The sequence below is a fragment of the Cricetulus griseus genome, chromosome 4 (assembly GCF_003668045.3).
Source record: "Cricetulus griseus strain 17A/GY chromosome 4, alternate assembly CriGri-PICRH-1.0, whole genome shotgun sequence".
NCBI classification, from domain to species: Eukaryota; Metazoa; Chordata; class Mammalia; order Rodentia; family Cricetidae; genus Cricetulus; species Cricetulus griseus.
The window spans coordinates 80,552,241-80,573,321 of NC_048597.1; the positions used below are offsets into that span (position 1 = coordinate 80,552,241).

The window sequence follows — 21,081 nt, forward strand, 5'->3', positions numbered from 1 at the left end:
TCTGGGAAGCAGAAAGTAGATGAATTATAGAAAGCAGTGCCTCCCAGGAGCTTTGCTTGCCTTGTTTTGCTGGTCAGGCAGTCTGAACTAAGTAAGCTCCTGGGTCATAGAGAGACAGAGTGGAAGATGGCCTGGACTTAATCCTGGTACTGTCTAGGATGGCCCCTCCATCAGCACTTAGATTTTTTTTTTATTATTTTTCTTCGAGACAGGGTTTCTTTGTGTAGCTTTGGAGCCTATCCTGGCACTCGCTCTGTAGGGATGGCCTCGAACTCACAGAGATCCGCCTGCCTCTACCTCCCTAGAGCTGGGATTAAAGGTGTGCACCACCAACGCCAGGCTAACACCAGTATTCTTAAATTAGTTTTTATGTTGGATATGTGATGGTCTATACACCTGTAGACTGAGCCCTCAGTAGGATTACTGTGACTTTAAAGCTAGTCAAAACTACATGGCAAGACTCTGTCTCAAAAACAAAAACAAAAAAACAAAACAACGGCAACAACAACAATTGGGTCTGGGGTGATAACTCAGTAAAGTGCTTGCCTTGCAAGTGTGAGGATCTGAGTTCAATCCCCACAACCCATGTAAAAGAAGCTGGGCATAATAGGGCATGCTTATAATTCCAGCACCAGAGAGGCAGAAACACATAGACCTCTCGAACTCCTTGGCCAACCAACCCAGTCTAGTTGGCAAATTCTAGGACCTTGTCTCAAAAAACAAGGTGGATAGCACCTGAGGAGTGACAGCTGAGGTTGTCTTCTGGCCTCTGCACATGTACACATGTAGTTGCATACTCAAATGTGCCTAGATACTTGAACATGTACACATGAACACATCCACAATTCCAGTATGGATGAGTGCTGGTGAGGTGGGCACAATAAGGGTCTGAATTGTGCATTCCTCACCAGCACCTAAAACTGATTGTGTTTGGACCTAGGGCCTTTGAAGAGGTAACTAAGTTCAAATGAGGTCGGCATGGTAGGCTCTTAATGCAGCCTGACTGATGTCCTCAAAAAGAGGAAGTTAGGTCAAGGAGACAGCAGGAATATGCACAGAAGACCACGGAGGATGTGATGAGAAGGCAGCATTTGCAAAGCTAAAGCAAGAGGCTGCAGGAGAAGCCAACCTGCTGCCACCTTGAGCTTGAACTTCAGCCTGCAGAAGTATAAAGCGGTCATTTTCTATTGTTGAAGCCCCTCAGTCAGAAAAGTCATGACCACATCGTAGAAGCATCAGCTGAGCCCCTGTCCTGTGTGTGTGTGTGTATTCTTTGCAGGTGCACATGTATGTTTGTGTGTGGAGGCCAGAGGTCAGTCTTGTTCCTTATGAGCCATGCACCTTATTTTTTTTTGAGATAGTCTTTACTAGGACCTGGGGAGTGAGTGGTAGATTATATATAAGCCTGGTGTCTGACCCCATTTAGCTAGGGGACATTTAAGATTGTATGATCTACTGTGTGATGGGGAAATGCAGGGAATTGGGCATCCAAAGGCAAATTCTTAACTTGGGACCTTAGGGATGATTCCCACTGATGGGCAAGGTATTGCAGGGTGGGGTGAGTGTCAGCGGTAAGAGTTTCCTGGTAGGTAGTGTAAGGCAATAAAAGAAGATTAATCTGATCTCTCAAGCGGAGTGCAAGGGCAGCTCAACCAGAGTTTAGGCTTCAAGGTGATGGGACTCAGAGGTTGCAGGACAAGCCCTTTGGACTGTCCTGCCAACATCTTAATCTTGAGCTTGGAACCTGGGAAGTAATGCTTTCTGGTTGAGTCACCCATCTTGGGAGTTTATTGTTGCTGTAGTCCTAGTATACTAAAACACTAGTTCAAGAGTAGATAAGGGCATGTGTTGCCAGGCCTGACAGCTGACAACCTGAACTCAACACCCAGGACCCACATGGTAGAAGGTCCTCTCTGAAACCAACAATGGTATAAAACAGTGGCAACTTGTTTTCTAAAGTAGCTGTCAGTAGTGAATAAATGAATGAGCAGTTCAGTTGCCCAAGGGTGGTGGTGGGTGGGGGAAGGCTGTCTTTATTATTATTTACTACAGCCACTCCTGCCACAGCCACAACCACCACCACCACCACCACCACCATGGATTGAATCCAGGGGCTGCCACATGTTAGGCCAACATGGGCCAGCACATCACCATTGTGTTAACATACCCTGCCATTAGGCTATGGTTTTAAACAAGCCATTGGCTCTTGGAGTACTGATTGGTCAGAGGTCTGAAACAGCATGTATCTAAAAGGTGAGCCTGGAACATAGTAGAAAACAGCAATCCAAGGCTGCTGGGATCTTGGCAGAAGGCTGAGGAGTGGACTTCTGCAGAACATGTGCTGGCCTGTGGGACAGTATGGCATCATTAAGAATAACTATAAGATGGGCATGGTGGTTCACTCCTTTAATCCCAACACTTGACAGACAGATATATGTAAATCTTTGAAAGTTCAAAGCCAGCCTGGTCTACATATCTAGTTCCAGGACAGGCAGAGCTATAGAGAGAGACCCTGTCTCAAAAAAGAAAGGAAGGAAGGAAGGAGAGAAAAGAAAACTACAGTGGGTTGGACATGCCAGGCAGTTTAAGCCCATTAGTTCATAACAAGTCTTCCCCAAAGAGCAACAATAGCCCTTCTAACCTGGTAACCACTAGAGAATGCTATCTAACCAACTCATTTTAAAAAACAATCTGGAAAAGGGAAGCCTGAGGTGTCTGTGGCATGCCATTGCCGTCTAAAATCAGAGCCTCTGTGATGAGCCACAGGAAAATCACTATCAACATTCTGTTGGAGGACTTAGAGGAAGGTCTTTAGGTCACCTGAGATCCCATGCCAAGGTGGGCTTTTTGGTGAAGCAGATGTGAGTCACCTGCACTTGTGAAAATAATCTCTAAGAAACTCAGTGGGAGCCTTCAGGATGGCTCAGCAGGTAAATTGCTTGCTGCACAAGCTTGGTGACCTTAGTTCAGTCCCAGGACCCATGTAAAGGTGGAGAGAACTGACTATAAAGTTGTTCTGTGACCTCCATAGGTGCATCACACATATACATCATTTGTGCACACACTTTTTTTTTTTTTCCTTAAAGAAATTCATTTGTTCCTCAAGCTAGACTTGAGTGGAGCAATTTCTTTGTTGTTGATGCCCTTCCTGGGTTGTAAACAGATATTCACTCAGCATCTAACCTGCCCTTCTCTTTTAACTCAAGCTACCAGTTAACTATCTGGCAAATATGAGGAAATTCTCCTCATAAAAATATATCAGTTGGGAACCAAAGGAGGAGTATCGGTGGTGTGTGAGCCCCAGCGGATTTGGACATTGGTCATCAATTTCTTTTTACATATGACCCTTTAAAACAGACTCCCAGGCAAGTCTCTACTTAATTACATATGTGCATGGGTTTCATTGGAGGTTCTAGGCACTATGATCAGATAATTGGCTGGATTTATAATGGCTAAATTAATAGGCAGGTAGCAGCTCCTGATCCACCATGAGTCATTACTGGGAAACTACTGCACTTCCCAAATTACCTGTCTCTGAAGCAAATAGTAGGTACCCACCTACCTCATAGACTTCCTCAGCTTTTCTGCTTAGTAAGTCAAGTACTAGATAGCTATTAGAGTGCTTTGAAAACTGTGGAATCAAAATGCAGTGGAATGTGCTTTCAAGATGCCCGGTGTTTTTAAATAGTGTCTTAGGGGAAGTGCATTAAGAAACTCAAGCCCCTTATTATCTTCCTCCTCCTCTGTGGAGGGAGCCTGGGGAGCTATCTGAAGGTCTGGTGACATGCCTGTCACTGTTGATGTTTTTCTGTAGCAGATGATTGCTTTGACTTGTGCATTACTGAATGCCGTAGGAGGAAGATGTTAAAGAGAAACTGGCTTAATAGTTTCCTGACAGTTGCAGCCAGAAGCCTTTTCGAGGCTGGGTTTCTAGTTTAACCACTAGGGCCTGGGGATTTCAGTTGTGGTTCTTGCTTCTAGAATTTACTTCCTCTCTGTGGTTTGAGCAAACCCAGCTCACCTTCCAGTCTATGGCTTCACTTCCTTATTTTATGGGAGTTTTTCCTTCACTAGTGTGACGAGGGAAGGCTTGTTTTTGAGTCCCAGAATCTACATAAAGTATAGCATTGAACCACTGTAATCCCAGCAATGGTGGTAAATTGGGAGCTGGAGACTGTGTATTCCTGAAGCTCCCTGGCCGGCAAGCCTGTCCTGCCTGGTGAAGTTATAGGTCAGGGAGAGATCTGAGGACCACCCGAGATTGTCCTCCAACCTGCACACACACAAGCACATGGACACTGGCATACATTTGTGCACTGGCCATGAACATGTATGTGCACATGCACACACAACACACACACACACACAGGAAAGGAAAGGAAAACAAGAAAGTAGGTAAGAAGGTAGGTGAGCTTGGCAGGACTCGTTAAGTTAACACGAGTATGTCTTTTCATGCCTCCTTAATGACTGACTCACAGAAGACCAATGTGTGAATCAGATCATTGCACCAGCCTTCAGGCAGCCCTGTGATCCAGTTTTATAAGAAATAGGTTAGTGTTTGAAAACTGAAAGAGAGGAGAAGATAATGATATCATCTCTGTGGAGTTTAGAGAAGGGGCTTAGAAGCCCGTATACGTGGTGGTGAGCTAGGGTTAAAGTACACTAGGGTTATGTAAGTGTAAATGGAAAACCATGGTGCTAGGCATGGTGGCACACTCCTTTGTCCCACACACAGGCAGCTGGAACTCTGTGAGTTCCGGATCAGCCAGGGCCATAATGCTGGGACAAAAACCCAAAAACCCCATATGGGAGATTTAGAACTGCATGGAGGCTTTAGAACTATGGTGTCTAGGAAGGGTGGGGATATGTTCTTAATACTTGGCCTCCAGTGCTGCTTTCCCACCACAGACTCTGGGCCTATCGGTTTCCTTATCTATGATGTGGAGCTGATCCAGTTACATCAGGTGCTGTGCCAATCAGATGAAATAGTGCTATGTTTTATCAAATCTCATATGCAATCAATTACAAGCCCCACCTTTCCTTTTGTACCGCTACGAAGAAAGAATGTTGCCAGTTAAACCAACTTGGTTTCAGGTGAGATGTACTCAAAATTTAAAGACGTTAAAAGGTAGTGGGCAAGCTGGACACAATAATGCACATCTATAATTCAGGATTCGGAGGAAGGAGAATTGAAAGCTTGATGTCAGCCTAGGTTATATAGCAAGACCTTATCTGGACCAAAAGGGGAGTGGGGCTGGGAAGATAGTCCAGCTTTTAAAGCACTTGCCACTTAAGAAAGAGGCCTGGAGTTTAGATCCCCTGAATCCATGTGATCACCAGGGGTTCACCATGAGTGGGGATGACCAGCCATATCAGTGAGCTCTGGTTTTGATTGAGACATCAAAGCATTGAGACAAATCCTGTTTTTTTTTTTTTTTTTGTTTTTTTCTTTTTCTCCCCTTGACAGTTTCTCTATGCAACACCCCTGGCTGTCCTGGAGCTTACTTTGTAGACCAGGCTCAGAGATCCATCTGCCTCTGCCTCCCAAGTGCTGAGATTAAAGGTGTGTGCTACCACCACTTGACTGACAAACCCTGTTTTTAAAATCAGTAAAATCTGACATATTAGATAGGAAAACACTCAGCTATACAGTTATCTAGGGTCATATTTGATTTTTATTATGTACATCCAGGGAATGATGTGGAGTTATTAAGAATAATATTTATTTATTACTTATAATAAATAATATTTATTACTATTCTATAGATTCTTGACAAACTTTGGCTGATATATGGCTTCCAAGAAGTCTGCAGCTAGCTCCTCATCACCTTCTGGCAAGGATGGGATGGGGCATCAGTATTGCTTTTACAAATAGACTTTGTAAAATGAACTGCAGTTCATTTTAGGCCTCTCAGTTTCGTTAATGGATGTGCACTGGGCTTTGGATCTGTGTTTGGAGCTGTGCTTGGATCAGCATATTACAACCTGTCCAATGGGTTTCCTTGGGGCAAGACACCTGTGGAAATGGACTGCCACTTAGCAAGGACCAGGAGTACACAGGACAGTGTAGGAATTTGCAAAATTGTGCAGCTTGCAGGCTCTTTTTTCTCAAGGTTTTTAGTTTGCTCAGTCATATATACAACAGCTATAATTTTCTCTGGAAATTCTGTTCCTTTACAAATATTTTCCCCTAAGAGTCCGAATGGGGTTAATGCTTCTTAAATCTCTTATCTGTAACTAACTAACTACAACTCCCAATCCTGGGAACTTTTCTGACTCAATGGAAATAGTTAGGTACATATGAGAAAACAACACTTGGAACATTAACCATGTCTCACAGTTCTGAAAAGGGGAGTAGGGCATGCATACACAGAATAGGGAGAAAGCCTTAGGAATACACACAGTGCTAACTGTTGAGAATTAGTTCCTTGGACACCATAGAATTATAGAATCCTTGGTAGGATCTGGTGTGCTTCAAGAGGAAAAAAAAAAACAATATAAAATGTGGGATAGATAGATCCATCTTTATCATACATAGGAGCTTATATTGGTGGAAGAAGTATGGTATAGTGAGATGGGAAAAGAGTGCTTTATCAAGGTCTGCCTTTTGCAGAGAGATTGAGACGTGGGACCTTCTTGTAGAAAAAAGGACTATATAAGAGCATATCTTGCAGACGTGAAATAATTGTCTGGGTTTGAATTCTGTTGTCCTTAAAGCATTGTACCCGTGTCTATTACTTTTTAACTTTGTAACCACAAGTAGCTGCCAGCTGACATAAGTGCTGTGAGAGCAGGCAGGGTGTGTCTGGCTTGATATTTAGTTAAGTCTGCAAAAATATTGAACTCTGTTTAGAATAAGGTTATGCAGGGGGTGGGAAGATGTATTGGGAAAACATAAAGGGAAAAAATGGGGGCTTTTTCCCATCGAGGACCCTACCCAGCCTGGAGAGTGGAGGGTGGATGGGGTGGGGGCAGGTGGGAGGTTGGGGGAGGGTTGATGGGAGGGGAGGGAGAGGGAGGAGGGATTGACATGTGAAGCAAGCTTGTTCCTAATTTGAACTAATAAAAAAAATTACAAAAAAAATGGGGGCTTTCATAATTATTACAATGTATTCCTTAAATTGTGATGTATTTCTTTTCTTTTTTTTTTTTTAAAGCTTTATTTATTTTGTATACATTGTTCTGTCTGCATGTAACCCTATATGACAGAAGAGGGTACCAGGTCTCATTACAGATGGTTGTGAGCCACCATGTGGTTGCTGGGAATTGAACTCAGGACATCTGGAAGAGCAGTCAGTGCTCTTAACCTCTGAGCCAGCCCCCGTGATGTATTTCTTTTATTATTATTTTTTTTATTTTTTTATATATTTGAATTACAAACAAGATTGAATTACATGACGATCCCAGTTCCCTTCTCCCTCCCTTCCTCCTCTACCACCCCCTCAACTAAAATCCTACTTATCATATGTCTTTTCTTCTAATCTACACCTGACTCAAAACTTCTGCTTCCTCATGACCTCTGCATCCTTCCTTTTCTTCCCTTCTCACTCTCATAGCTTCCTCCCCCCTCTTCCCATGTTCTCAGTTTGCTCAGGGGATGGTGACCCTTTCCCCTTCTCCAGGGGACAAAGTTTGTCTCTTTTAGGGTCTTCCTTGTTTACTAGTATCTCTGGCAGTGTGGATTGTAGGATGGTAATCCCTTACTCTATGTCTAAAATCCACATATGAGTGAGTACATATCATGTTTGTCTTTTTGTGATTGGGTTACCTAGCTCAGAATGGTTTCTTCGAGTTCCATCCATTTTCCTGCAAATTTCAAGATTCCATTGTTTTTTTTTCTGCTGAGTAGTACTCCATTGTGTAAATGTACCACATTTTCTCTATCCATTCTTTGGTTGAGGGGCATCTAGGCTGCTTCCAGTTTCTGGCTATTACAAATAATGCTGCTATGAACATGGTTGAACAGATGTCCTTGTTGTATGAATGTGCTTCTTTTGGGTATATGCCTAGGAGTGGAATTGCTGGATCTAGTGGTAGACTCATTTCCATTTTCTTGAGGAGTCGCCATACTGATTTCCAAAGTGGCCGTGATGTAATTCTTAAGAGTCAAAAATAGAAGCCAATAATAAAGCTGTTCATGTAATCCTGGTAAGAAAAAAAAACTGTTTAATTTAAAAGGTGGTCTGAGCTATTGGGGCCACTTGAGTGCAATACACTTGATGGTCAGAAGTTTTCCTTGTGCCTATACCTCTTCCCCGGCTCAGGACCTGACCCAAGCTGAGGCTGAACCCTGGCAGATCTGCTCATATGGCATAGTCTAGAAAGGTACACGTGGTGACTTGATAGTGACAAGACCCCCTGGACAAGTCACATGGTCAGACACCCGCAACAAGTCTGTGCCTCTGATGCGCCGCAAGTGCAGGAGTCGAGGTGTTTCCTCTTGTGCTGATTTAGATTCTCCCAAATATCTGCAGTCACTGTAGTTTTGGGAAGATCAAGCCACCCAAGTTGAGGGACATACCACACATAACTGATCAGTAGTCAGAAATTGGAGGAGACTAGGAGACAGTTCAAGGCAGTCTGAAGCTTGGCTCATCCTACCTACCAGTCTTGCCCTCACAATGGGAAAGTGCCACACAGATCTGAGCATCAGTGAAGCTCAGTGAAAGGGCTGTAACTATTTTCTCTGCAGTGCCTGTCCAAATCTACTGCTGTTTTAAAATACAGAATTGGCTTGGCCAGCAGCACTTGGCCTCTTTTAGAGTGGTGGAGCAATATTTTTTTGTGAGTCCTTACTCCCATTTATGTGTAGAAGAAAAGGTGTTGATCCAGTCTGTTAAAGTTGACTTTCGAATTATGTTTTAACATAAATTTCTGTCTTTACAGGGGAAGCGCCTGTTTCAGAAGTTCCCTCCCTGTTTGTGATCCTGTCGGTATGCAGTTTAATGATACTGATAGTGTTAATTGCAAACTGTGTTTCCTGCTGTAAGGACCCAGAAATAGACTTTAAGGTGAGCACAGATGGCATGGACATTTAAAATCATCTGCTTTTGTTTATTTGAGACAGGATTTCTCTGTATTGCTTTGGAGCCTGTCCTGGAACTCACTCTGTAGACCAGGCTGGCCTTGAACTCACAGAGATTCGCCTGCCTCTGCCTCTTGAGTGCTGGGATTAAAGGTGTATGCCACCAACGCCCGGCTGATCTGCCTATTTTTAAAATGCTGTTTGTGTGTGCCTCGCCCATACATGTGTGTTCACATGCACAGGTAAGTAAACATGGAAGCCAGACTACAACCTCAGGTGCCACTCTCAGTAACACCCTTTTGAGACAGAGTTTCTTACTGGCCTGGAGTTCACTGAGTAGGCTGGACTGGCTGACCATCAAACTCCAGGGATTCTCTTGTCTCTTTTACCTCCCTAGTGCTTGGCCCTGCAACCACATCCAGCATTTTTACTTGTGTTTAGGAGATTGAACTCAGGACCTCCTCATGTGTACAAGGCAAGCAATTTATGACTGACTATTTTCCCAGCCCTAAAACATCTGATAACATTTATCAGTAGCATTGCTGTGGATCACATTCTTTTGGAAGCAAGGGTCACTGGACTTTTCTTTTCCTGTCCTTGTATGTAGCAAAACATCGTGGGCTATACAATTTCTCTGTCATAGCCTTCTTACCCTCTACCCTGCCATTGTAGTGCTGTATCAATGACAGATGCTCTGTTAACAAATGGGCCTGGCTTTGTGCCAGTAGAATTTGATTTACAAAAGTAGGCGGCTTGGAATTGGTCCATCCACTATAGTTTGCCAATCCTGCTTTAGGGAGTCTCTCTGTGTGTGTGTGTGTGTGTGTGTGTGTGTGTGTGTGTGTGTGTGTGTGTGTGTACAGGTATGTGCAAGTATACTTCCAAATATGTGCCTGTACATATAGAGACCAGAGGTCAACCTTATAGGTTGTTCTTTGGGAGCCATACCAAGATGGGTCTCTTTCTGGGACCATATGTAGTTCATGGATAAGGCTAGGCTGACTGGCCAGTGACTCCTAGAGTTCTGCCTGTCTCCACCTCCCTAGCAATGGGAATTACAAGTGTGCATCACCATGTTTGGATTTTTTGTTTGTTTGTTTTGGTTTTTGAAGACAATATTTCTCTTGTGTTGCTCTGACTGTCCTGGAACTTACTATACAGACCAAGTTGACCTTGAACTTAGAGATGTGCTTGCTTCTACCTCCTGAGTGATGGTACTAAAGGCATGCCACCACTGTCTGGCTTATGTTTTACTTTTTTCATGAGTGCTGGGGATTGAACTCAGTTTACCTACCAAGCTATCTCCCAAGTCTTCTTGGAGCCTTTTGACAGTAAGCACCACTTACTGGTGGTGTGTCTTAAGTTTTTGTTTAAATAACAGTGTGTGGTGATTGAATTCACTTATTTATAGTCTGTCTGCACAGCAGATTAGGCAGGTTTTGTTTCTTTCAGGCTTTTGTATAAGCTGGCAAATTTGTGATCATTAGCTTACCAAAGCAAAAGGATTTCCTTAGTGTTTTGTGTATGAAGAAGGGTACTGGAAACCTCAAGTTTGTCTCTAAGTCTTAATTCCCCAAAGAGAATAACACTTCCTACTAGGACACTTCTGTCTACAGTCAGTCTAACAGAGGATCTGGCATAGTAATAACAGATGGATGGGATCTACCAGCAAACCAACTGGGAATTTTTTCTAGAAATCATTGCCTATGTGTTGACACATTAGGGCCTTACAGTCTTTGTTTAAAAGGAGTATATAAACTGGGTGTGATAGTTGCACGAATGTAGTCCCAGCACATGGGAAGCTGAAGGGGAAGGATTGCTAGTTCTAGGACAGCCTGTCTCAAAACACTTCCACTGTAAGTACTCTATGGATGAGCTATCTCTCCAGACCCCCTCATATCATTTTTATTCTGTGCTCTGTTCACTTGAGTCTGTGGTCCCTCTGAGGAGATAGATTGGTGCCTCTGAGGAGATAGGGAAGTGCATTGTCCTCCTAGCTCAGTGTTTTGCCCTGCACAGAAAGCTAAATGCAGGGGACACCTGTAGGGAATCCTCCGTCTAGATCACAGTCTGCGGTAGTGGTAACCTGTGGGCTTTTTGCATAGACACCCTGCCCCCAAGCTCACATCAAAGCACATGCTTCTGTGGGAACTTCCTGACTTCCCTGTTGGGAACACAACAAGAGATAGAGAATCTGTATCCCCTGACCATCAGTTCTGCCAAGGGACTTTGCACAGAAACCTAGCCACTTGGGGACAAAGATAAACGTCTGATGGGGTTGCTGATATCAAAGTCTGGCTTCTTCTCATGTTTCCAGATACCTCATCCTTGCCTTAGATTGATCTGGGTTTTTGAATGTGAGTATTCACAAGGGAGCCAATTGTGATGCAGCTCAGAGTCTGGGAATGTACATCAGTTTGCAGCTGCCCCATGACTGATGCAAGGCTGCAGTGTGTTGAGCTCTCCAGCTTCAGAGTCTGTGACTGAATGAGTATTTATTGATGTTGATGACTTGTTGGTTGGTTTTCTTTAGACTTAGAGCTCTGCAGTTGCAGGGGCTGAGTGGACGTAGGGAAGACATTTACAGATCAGGAAGCCATATTTGGCCTTATGTCAGTATCATTTCTTCTTCTTCTTCTGGCATATGCAATAGAGGACAACAGAGACCCTATCTCAACCGTGGAAGGCAAAGGCCAATACCTAAACTTATCCTCTGACCCACAGACACAAAAATGGAACAGTTTTTTTCCTCCCTCTTTTCCTTTATTTTCTTTCTTTCTTTTTCTTCAACAAAATCTCATATAGCCCATAGTGGCCTTGAGCTCCTGACCCTCCTTCTTCCACTTAACAAATGCTGCAAGCCATCACACCCAGCTTCCTTTCCCCTTTGAGCCAGTGTCCCAATTGGCAACTGGGGCTGGCCTTGATTAAAGATGCTGCTAGCTCATCCAGTGCTAACCATCACACCCAGTGTTGGCTCTCACATATTGAACTTTCAGAACCTCCTTTTTCCTGCATGCAAATAGCAATAATGTTGTTTAGTGCCCGAGACTGGTCTGCTCACATGTATGCGAAACCTAAATGTCAGGAGTCTATTTAGTTTTTTTCTTGTAGTGGGTGGGTCACTAAGAGAATGTGATAGAAAAGTGAAAAGGGTGATGGCAGAAAAATGGAAGAATTTTGTTCACGGATCTGTTCTCTGTTTATATTCTAGTACTCTGAGGGGTGACACTTGATGATTATTCAAAGTAAGGAATGACTTGTTAATCTTCTGTAGCTCTGTTAAATTCACCTGGGGCCCAAAGGACACCTAGCTCACAGGGATGAGGATAGGAAGGGTCAAGACAGCATTTGTCCAGCCAAGTCATTGAAGATTCTTTAAGCTTGATAGGTGTAGTCTCAGTTGGTTTTGTTTGTGGTGCTGGGATGGAACCCACACTCTGCCACATGCTAGGCTAGTGTAGTGTCACTGATTCAAGCTCTTTTTACTGTATTGCATTTATTTATTTTGAGACATGCTTTCACTAAGTTGGTGAGGCTGGCCTTGAACTTACTCTGTAGTAGAGACTGGACTTGAACTTTTTATAGTGCCTAGGTTTCCTGAGTAACTGGGATTACAAGGCATGTGCTACCACACCCAGCACCTGGTGGTGTTTCTTTTTTAAAGCAGTATACTTTTATTATTTTTAGCTATGTGTATATATGTGTATGTGGGTATGTGCACAAGCACATATGAAAAGCCAGCAGTTAATGATGTGGGGACCGAGAGCAAGAAGAGCACACAAGAAGTGCTCTTAACCACTGAACCATCTCTCTAGCTGTTTAAATATCTGAGTTTTTAAACTTCTTTTTACAGTAGAAATCACATTGCAGTTAGAAGTGCAATTAGAAAATTTCAGAATCAAATTAACTTTGACCCAGTTTGCAAAGAGATTTGTGAAGTAAATCATGATTTTTTTTTTTTGAAAGAATTGTTTAATCTCTTAACAATTCTTGGCCTCTTTAGTCCTTGAAACTTTTAAGCCATAGCAAGTATTTCCATGTTAAGTTCTGTGGGCATTTTAGAAATTTGTGTTTTAACTTTAAGTTGTCAGTTAAAAAAATTACATAAAATATTTATTGCTTACTTTAAAATCTTACTTATTTTTATTCCAGATATGATGGTACATGCCTGCTGTCCTAGCACTTGGAGAGTAGTAGCAGGAGAGTCAGGAGCTGCAGGCTAGCCTAGGATACAGGAGACCAGAGTGAAAAACAAAGCAAAACAAAGAAACCATCTTATTTATTCTGCTATTTGGAGTTAGTGGGCGTAATTACTTGAGCTTTTTACTAGAAGTGAATATGAATTGTATAAAACTATGGTGGGGTGTTCCATGTGAGCGTTCAAATACTCCTGTTTCAGCATTCACAGCCCGCTTTTCATATGCATTTCTTTTGCTTGCAGGAATTTGAAGATAATTTTGATGATGAGATAGATTTCACACCACCAGCAGAAGACACCCCCTCTGTCCAGTCCCCAGCAGAAGTCTTCACACTCTCAGTGCCAAATATTTCACTCCCAGCTCCATCGCAGTTCCAGTCTTCTGTGGGTAAGACCTTCTGCCCTCATGTCAGATGTCCATGAACTATTCCCAGCATTGAGTGTCAGAAGCTGTGCTGCGTAACAGCCGCCCATCTCTTCCTCTGCTTGTCTGTTTTTCTTATACTCCTGGTGACACTGCATTTCCATAGTCAGACTCCTCCTGCAAAGCCATCTGTCCCTTTCTGAGTTCTTCCTGAAACACTGAAATGGAGGCTGGGGGTACAGCTCAGTTGTTAGAGTGCTTGCTTAGCATGCACAAAGCTCTAGGTTATATCTCCAGCACTGTACAACTGGGTGCATAGCAAGTGCCTATCATCCTGACACTTGGGAGGAAGAGGCAGGAAGATCAGGAATTCAGGGTCATCCTAGGCTACACAAACCCTTTCTTTAAAAAATGCAAAAAGGAGGCCTGGCAATGGTGGAACACACCTTTAATCCCAGCACTCAGGAGGCAGAGGCAGGCGGATATCTGTGAGTTCGAGACCAGCCTGGTCTGCAAGTGCTAGTTCCAGGACAGGCTCCAAAGCCACAGAGAAACCCTGTCTTGAACCCCCCCCCCCAAAAAAAAAAAAAAAGGAAAAAGGCTCATGTGCTGTTTCTGGTACCTGGTTTCTTCAGCCCATGACACTACTTACCTTGATGAGTAGGGTATACTGCCTGTCTAAGGAGGGCCATCTTGAGATATAGTAATTGGACTGGCTTTTCATAAGGGCTTTAGATGGAACAATTTGATGAGATTTTATTTCCTGTTATAATGTAACTGTGGGTCAAGAAGTAGGGTTTTCCATGACTGTAAAAGGAACACAATGTTTAAGTCTTTGCAGGTACTACTAACCTGGCCTTTTGTGGTAGCCATTGCACTGTGGGATATGTTTAGGGCAGTATAAACCCAGGTTTATCCTCCTGCAGACATGTGTCTTAGTTACTGTTCTATCACCATGAAGAGACACCATGACCAAGGCAGTTTATGAAAGAAAGCATTTAATTTGGGGTTTGCTTGTAATTTCAGAGGGTGAGTCCATGATCATCATGGCAGGGAGCATTGCAACAGACAGGAGCGGTAGTTAAGAGGTTAAATCCTGATCTGTAAGAAAGTTGAAGGCAGAGAGAGGAGAGAGACTGGACCTTCCATGGGCTTTTGAAGCCTCAAAGCCCACCTCCAATAACACACCTCCTTCAACAAGGCCACGCCTCCTAATTTTTCCCAAAACTGTTCCACCAATTGGGGATCAAGTATTCAAACTTATGAACCTATAGGGGCCATTCTCATTCAAACCACCGCAGCATATGATGACTAAAAGAAAAAATAAGCTAGGCAGAGCTGGTGGTACATACCTTTAATACCAGCCCTCTAGAGGCAGAGGCAAGGGGATCTCTGTGAGTTCAAGGCAAGCTTGGTCTACATAGTGAGTTCCAGGACATCAAAAGGAAGAAAGGAAGGGAGGAAGAAAATAAGTAAGCTAAAACATGGTGCTCAGGAAAGACGGCTCAGTGAGTAAAGTGCTTACCATGAAAAAATGAAGACCTAACATCAGATTCACCAGCACCACATAAAAGCCAGGCATGGCAGTTTACATGTATAACCCCAAGGTTGGGGTTGGGTAGTGACATCCTTGGAGCTTGCTGGCTACGCCAAATCAGTGTGGGCTTCAGGTTCAGCAAGAGAACCTTTTTCAAAACACAAAAGTGGAGAGTTGCAGAGGATCCAGTGGCCTCTTTGGACATCCGGAGGTACCAGGCATCCTTGTGGTGCACATATATACATTAAGGAAAAACCCTCAGACACATAAAATAAATAACTCAAAACAACTTTAAAATGACAGGTAGTATATTTTGTAGTGTTTGCCTGTTAGCTTGATCTCTCAGGCAATTCTCTCCTTGGAAGAGAGTGACTGCTGAGAATTCCAGATGCATATCTTTGTAGCTTCGCTCTTCAGGGGACTAGGAAGAACCAGCGTAGAAGGTATTCTGGATGGCTTTACTTCATCCACACTCAGAAGCATCACTTAGGAAAGCAGGGACAGATAAGAGACCAACAACTTCCCTTTAAGGTCTGTTGGGATGATTAGGAGCACAAATAGACATGGGCATGAAAGAAATTACAGTGAGCCAGGCAGCCATGCCTTTTCTTTCTTGAAGCCTCCTTTAAGTCCTTTTTGAAGTTGAGAAGATGGTCTTGTGGGGAGATGGCTGTCTCTGTACACATATGGGGCCTGAGGCTGGATCTTCCACTCCCATGTAAAAGGCCTGGTGGGATGACAGCACACACAAATACAGATGTGCTCTGTAGACAGCTCCCCCTCAAATGTGTCAGTGAACAAAATTCTCCTCAATAGGAAGAAATCATTTTATATTTCTTTACTTAGAATACTCACAAGTATTTTTATCATCCTGGGATATAAAAGGACTTGCTATGCTTGGCACTAAATCTAGATGCCATGAATGAAAACACTGTCAAATCTGATTCCTAAAATGAAATATTCTGTATTAAAAAAAATACGCTATACATCAGTTTGACATGGTAGCAAAAAAATTTGTAAAGTACATTAAAGAGTTCATACAGATGCTTTAAGAAATTAAAGAGAAGCTGGGTGGCAGTGTTGGTAGTGCATACCTTTAAACTCAGGGAGGCAGAGGCAGGCAGATCTCTGAGTCTGAGGACAGTCTGGTCAGCAGAGCAGGTTCCAGGACAACCAGGGCTTCAACAAGTTTAAAAAAAGGAAAAAAGAAAAAAGGGGGGGGGATTAAAGAGTGACATGGGGTGGGGGAGATGGCTCAGTTGGTAAAGTGTTTGAGGACTTGAGTTTGAACTCTAGGGTGTTGTGGTGCACACTTGTAATCCCAGCACTGGGGAGGCTCAAACAGGCAGATCCCTGAGGCTCACTGGCTGGTCAGCCTGGTCTAGACTCTCGAAACACAAGAAAGCTAAAGAATGATACCAAAGGTTATTCTTTGGCTTCCACTTCCACACATGTGTGCTTACCTAGACATACACACAAACTAAGCAAAAACAACTGCTGTGTCACTAGAACAAGTAAACTAGGGCGTGAAACGAGATAGTGATGAATGAAATTGAAGTGTCTGTATGTGCACACAGGAAGAGTATCATTAATTGATGAAATATCAGCTTTTGGAAAGATGATAACATCAGAAGGAACAAGAGGGCTTCCTGGGTGGTTTGTTGAGTGTGGGAAAGGACCCATGCTCTCCCAGCCCCTCACTGTCAGTGCAGCCTAGAGGGGAGCTTCCTGGTAGAGCATCTGAATATGGATGTCCTTTATCTTCATCCAGCAGGTCCACTTCTAGTAGCTTATCTTTAAGAACCAATTGGGTAACTAACTGTTCAGTGCAAGATGTGCAAAGTAGCAAATTGCATCAGTGTTGGGCAGTACAGATGGAAATATCCATTGGTAGCTCGATACTGTTACAGGAAATACTGACAGTGGTCTGTTCTGTATTTTGTTGGTGAACTGTGTCTGATTGTGAGAGATAACTTGTGAAATGTGAAAGGTGTGTTACCTGTTCACCAGCAAGTTTAGAAGCTCTAACTATTTGTTAAAACTATTTGAAAAAAACTTTTTATTTTTTTTTTATTTTTTTTTTTTTGGTGGGGATGGGGGTCTAATGATTTAGCTCTGGCTGGTCTGGAAGTCACTATGTAGAGCAGGCTGGCCTCCAACTTGAAGAAATCAGCATGCCTCTACCTTCTGAATGCTGGAATTGAAGGTGTGCACCACCATACCTGGCCATGTAAATTCAAAATATATTCTCTTGGTCCTGAAATTAAGGCATAGAAAAGTATTTATAATGACATATTCTTCTTTGTTTCTTATAGCTCATGCCCAGGAATTCTCATTCACATGCACTGTGCTCTCCTTGTGCATAAGATTGGTGGTAGAATTCAGTTTATAAATTAGGCACAGCAAGAGAGAGACGCCTCAAAACAGAACCCTTGACAATATAGTGCAGTAAGTTATGTGAATGAGTGCTCTTGGACACTAACCCCCCCCCCCCATCATGCCAGATACTAGAGAAAGATGGCAGCAGCAAACATGTAAAAGCACAGAAGAAGCAAAAGACATTCCAGGGTCTGTGGTCTTGAGGCCTTGCCTATCCGAAATTCACCCATCAGGGAGTTTCCTCCTGGTGGCTGACACCTTGAACTTCAGTTGCCACCTGCTGCTCCCCTGATAGGGCCACCCACAAAGCAGGATTTAGCACTAGGCAAGGACTGCTGAGGAGGAGCCTGAGTCTGAGTCAAGTGTGGTAATTATCCCCTGGCCCTTGGAAAGTCATTTGAAGGAGAAGCATGGGTGCTGAGTCAGTAGGTTTAAGAACAGTAAAGTGTAGAGTTGACATCATGGGTTGAAGCCATCGAGAGCAGGATGGTCTTTGTAGCCCAGGCTGGTCTGTTTTAGCCTCCTAAATACTGGGATTATAGATACATGCCACCATACTCAGCTTCTGTAGGATTTTGTTTTGTTTTGTTTTTCAATACAGGGTTTATCTAGGACAACTGTGGCTATCCTAGAACTCACTATGTAGACCAGGCTAGCCTCAAACTCACTGAGATCTGCCTGTCTCTGCCTTTCGAGGATTTTTTTTTTTAGTGTATATACCCCCAATTTAAGTATTTTGTTTCCTTTTTTAGAAGGCTTTTTTTTTTTTTTTTTTTTTTTGCTTTTTGAGATGGTTTCTTTGTGTAGCCCTGGCTTTCCTGGAACTTACTCTGTAGACCAGGCTGGCCTATAAGTCAGAGATTTACCTGCCTCTGCCTCCCTAGTGCTGGGATTAAAGGTATGTGCCACCACTTCCCAGCTTACACTATTTTTGTAGGGCAGTTTTAGGATAATAGCAAATTGAGGAGTTACAATGGCCTCTGGTATAGCTCTTCTTGCCTACATGCATAACCCCCCCCCTCTTTATTCAGCTGTCATGGTAAATATTCTGTTTGGTATTGTGCTGTGTGTGTGTGTGTGTGTGTGTGTGTGTGTGTGTGTGTGTGTGTCTGTCTGTCTGTCTGTCTGTCTGTCTGTCTGCCTGCCTGCCTGCCTGCCTGCCTGCCTGCCTGCCTGCCTGCCTGCCTGCCTGCCTGTATGTATGTATGTATGTAGTATATATGCAGTTGGTCATGTCTCCCAGGTGATTCCAAAGCTAGTCAATTTGAGAGTGAAGATCAGCCATCACACCAATATATCCTGGAGATCTTTCCTTGTTTATTCTTGCTTATAGTTCATAGTGCCTGCATATTTATATACTCTTAGTATAATTTATCTAACCGGTCTCTAATTGGTAGATGTTTTTCTTTTTAATCTTAAATTATTAAAAAATAAAGCTTGTGGTTGGCCAGAGATCAGTGGTTAAGAGTACCTGCTGCTCTTGCAGAGGGCCTGAATTTGATTCTTAGCACCTATATTGGGTGGCTTACTACTGCCTGTAATTCTGGACCTGGGACATCTGATATCTGATATCTCTGGATTCTATGGAAACCCCCATACACACATAACTAAAAATAAGTAGGTGGGCAGGCAAGTTGGCTCAGTTTGTAAAGGTGCTTGCTACAAAGCTTGATGGACAACCTGAGTTCAACTCTTGGAATCCATGTGGTGGAAGGAAAAAACCAACTTCCACTCACTGTCCTCTGACCTCAACATGCTTGCTATGGTGTGTACAAACCTACTACTCATTCCAACACTAAACAAGCAAATTCATGAAAGTTAACTCATTTGTGGAATTACTCATTTGTGGGATTCCTTCTTAGAAGTAAGTCAGTATCAACAGCCATTGGTGGCACATGCCTTTAATCCCAGCACTCGGGAGGCAGAGGCAGGCAGATCTCTGTGAGTTCAAGGCCAGCCTGGTCTCCAGAGGGAGTGCCAGGATAGGCTCCAAAGCTACACAGAGAAACCCTGTCTCGAAAAACCAAAAAAAAAAAAAAAAGTCAGCCAGTATCTGTGCTTATACTTTTGATGGATATTGTCAGCTTATTATTCTTCAAGAGTTGTATAGTTGATACTCCTGCTTGTCAAGTGGGGATTCTTATGCTGTTGCTTATGAAGCTAAGGTGGTGTGAATTCATATTATGTTAGTGTTATAAATTTAGGATATTAACTATAATCTCCATGGTAGCTGCTAAAATAAAAATCTAGTAAGGGATGTCAAAGTGTTTCACTGAAAAACCTCACAAATACAAGAAAAACACTTTGATGAGCATAGTTCCTAGTTTTATTTTATTTACTTTGCATTTAGTTTCTTGTTTTTTGTTTGTTTGGTTTTTTTTGAGAGTTAGTTCATGCTTGCCTGTGGGTGGTGAGGCCAGAGATTGATGTTAGGTGTCTTTCTCTATTGCTCTCCACTTTATTTATTTATTTATTTATTTATTTATTTATTTATTTATTTTATTTAGAGATTCCTTCTGAATCTGGCCAGTTACTACCGCCTACCCCCCTCCCAGCCTGGGATTACAGGCACACGATTGCTGCACCTGACTTATGGATGTTGGGATCTGAACTCAACTTAAGCAGCAAGCATTTTAACCATCTTCCTAGATGCTATGCTATATTTAGCTTACGCTCCCCCCCCCCTTGTTTTTCAAGACAGAGTTTCTCTATGTAACAGCCCTGGCTGTACTGGAATTCACTCTGTAGACCAGGCTGGCCTCAAACTCACAGAGATCTGCTTGCCTCCCGAGTGCTGAGAGTAAAGGCATGTACCACCACCTCCAGGCTCAAAATTGCACTTTAAAAAATATTGCTGGTCTAGAGAGGTGGTTCAGCAGTTAAGAGCTCACAACTATCTGTAACTCCAGTTCCAGGGATCCATTTCCTCTCTGACCTCTGTGGGCACCAGGCATGTACATGGTGTGCATACATGCATGCAGGCAAAACTCATACACGTAAACCTTTTACAAGTAAAACTATTTATTATGATAAGAACTTATTTTGTGGTGCTGAGGATGGAATCCAGAGGTTCATGCATGGTAGGCAAGCACTCTATCATTGAACTATACTCACAGCCTTACTTTCACATTTTAAGGTTTTTGCTTCAAAGTTAAATCTGTAAGCTATCTTGAGTTGATTTCTGGGTATGGGAATTGAGATCTGATCTTGGTAGATCTCTGCATCTTTAGGTTTCATTCACTCCTTGGACCTCCTAAGCCCTGTGCTCCCATATGTATGGGTCTGGTATAGGCTTTCTATTCTCTTCTGTTAGCTAATGTTGCCACTGTCTTCATTATAATAGCTTAATTGTAGAATGTGATTTATACAGATTGTTGCATTCTTAAGGTTTTCTTTTTCTAATGTTTTCTTTAACCCATAAAATTTTTTCATTTCCTTGAAATCCAGTTTATTTCTCCCCCCCTTTCTATTGCATGTGTATTAATTTCATCATTTAAAAATCATTGTCAAGCTGGGTGTTGGTGGAGGGCAGAGGCAAGAGGATCTCTGTGAGTTCGAGGTCAGCCTGGTCTACA

The 21,081-nt window shown here is 42.9% G+C and overlaps 1 protein-coding gene across 3 annotated transcripts in view; it reads left to right on the plus strand.

Moving 5' to 3' along the window:
- Positions 1-21,081, plus strand: part of Lmtk2 (lemur tyrosine kinase 2) — a 90,924-nt gene that overhangs the window by 19,028 nt on the left and 50,815 nt on the right. For all 3 annotated transcript variants that reach the window (XM_027413603.2, XM_027413604.2, XM_027413605.2), the window contains exons 2-3: positions 8,887-9,011; positions 13,470-13,614. In XM_027413603.2, coding sequence (XP_027269404.1) covers positions 8,887-9,011; positions 13,470-13,614 — 270 coding nt within the window. The remainder of the gene's footprint in view (positions 1-8,886; positions 9,012-13,469; positions 13,615-21,081) is intronic.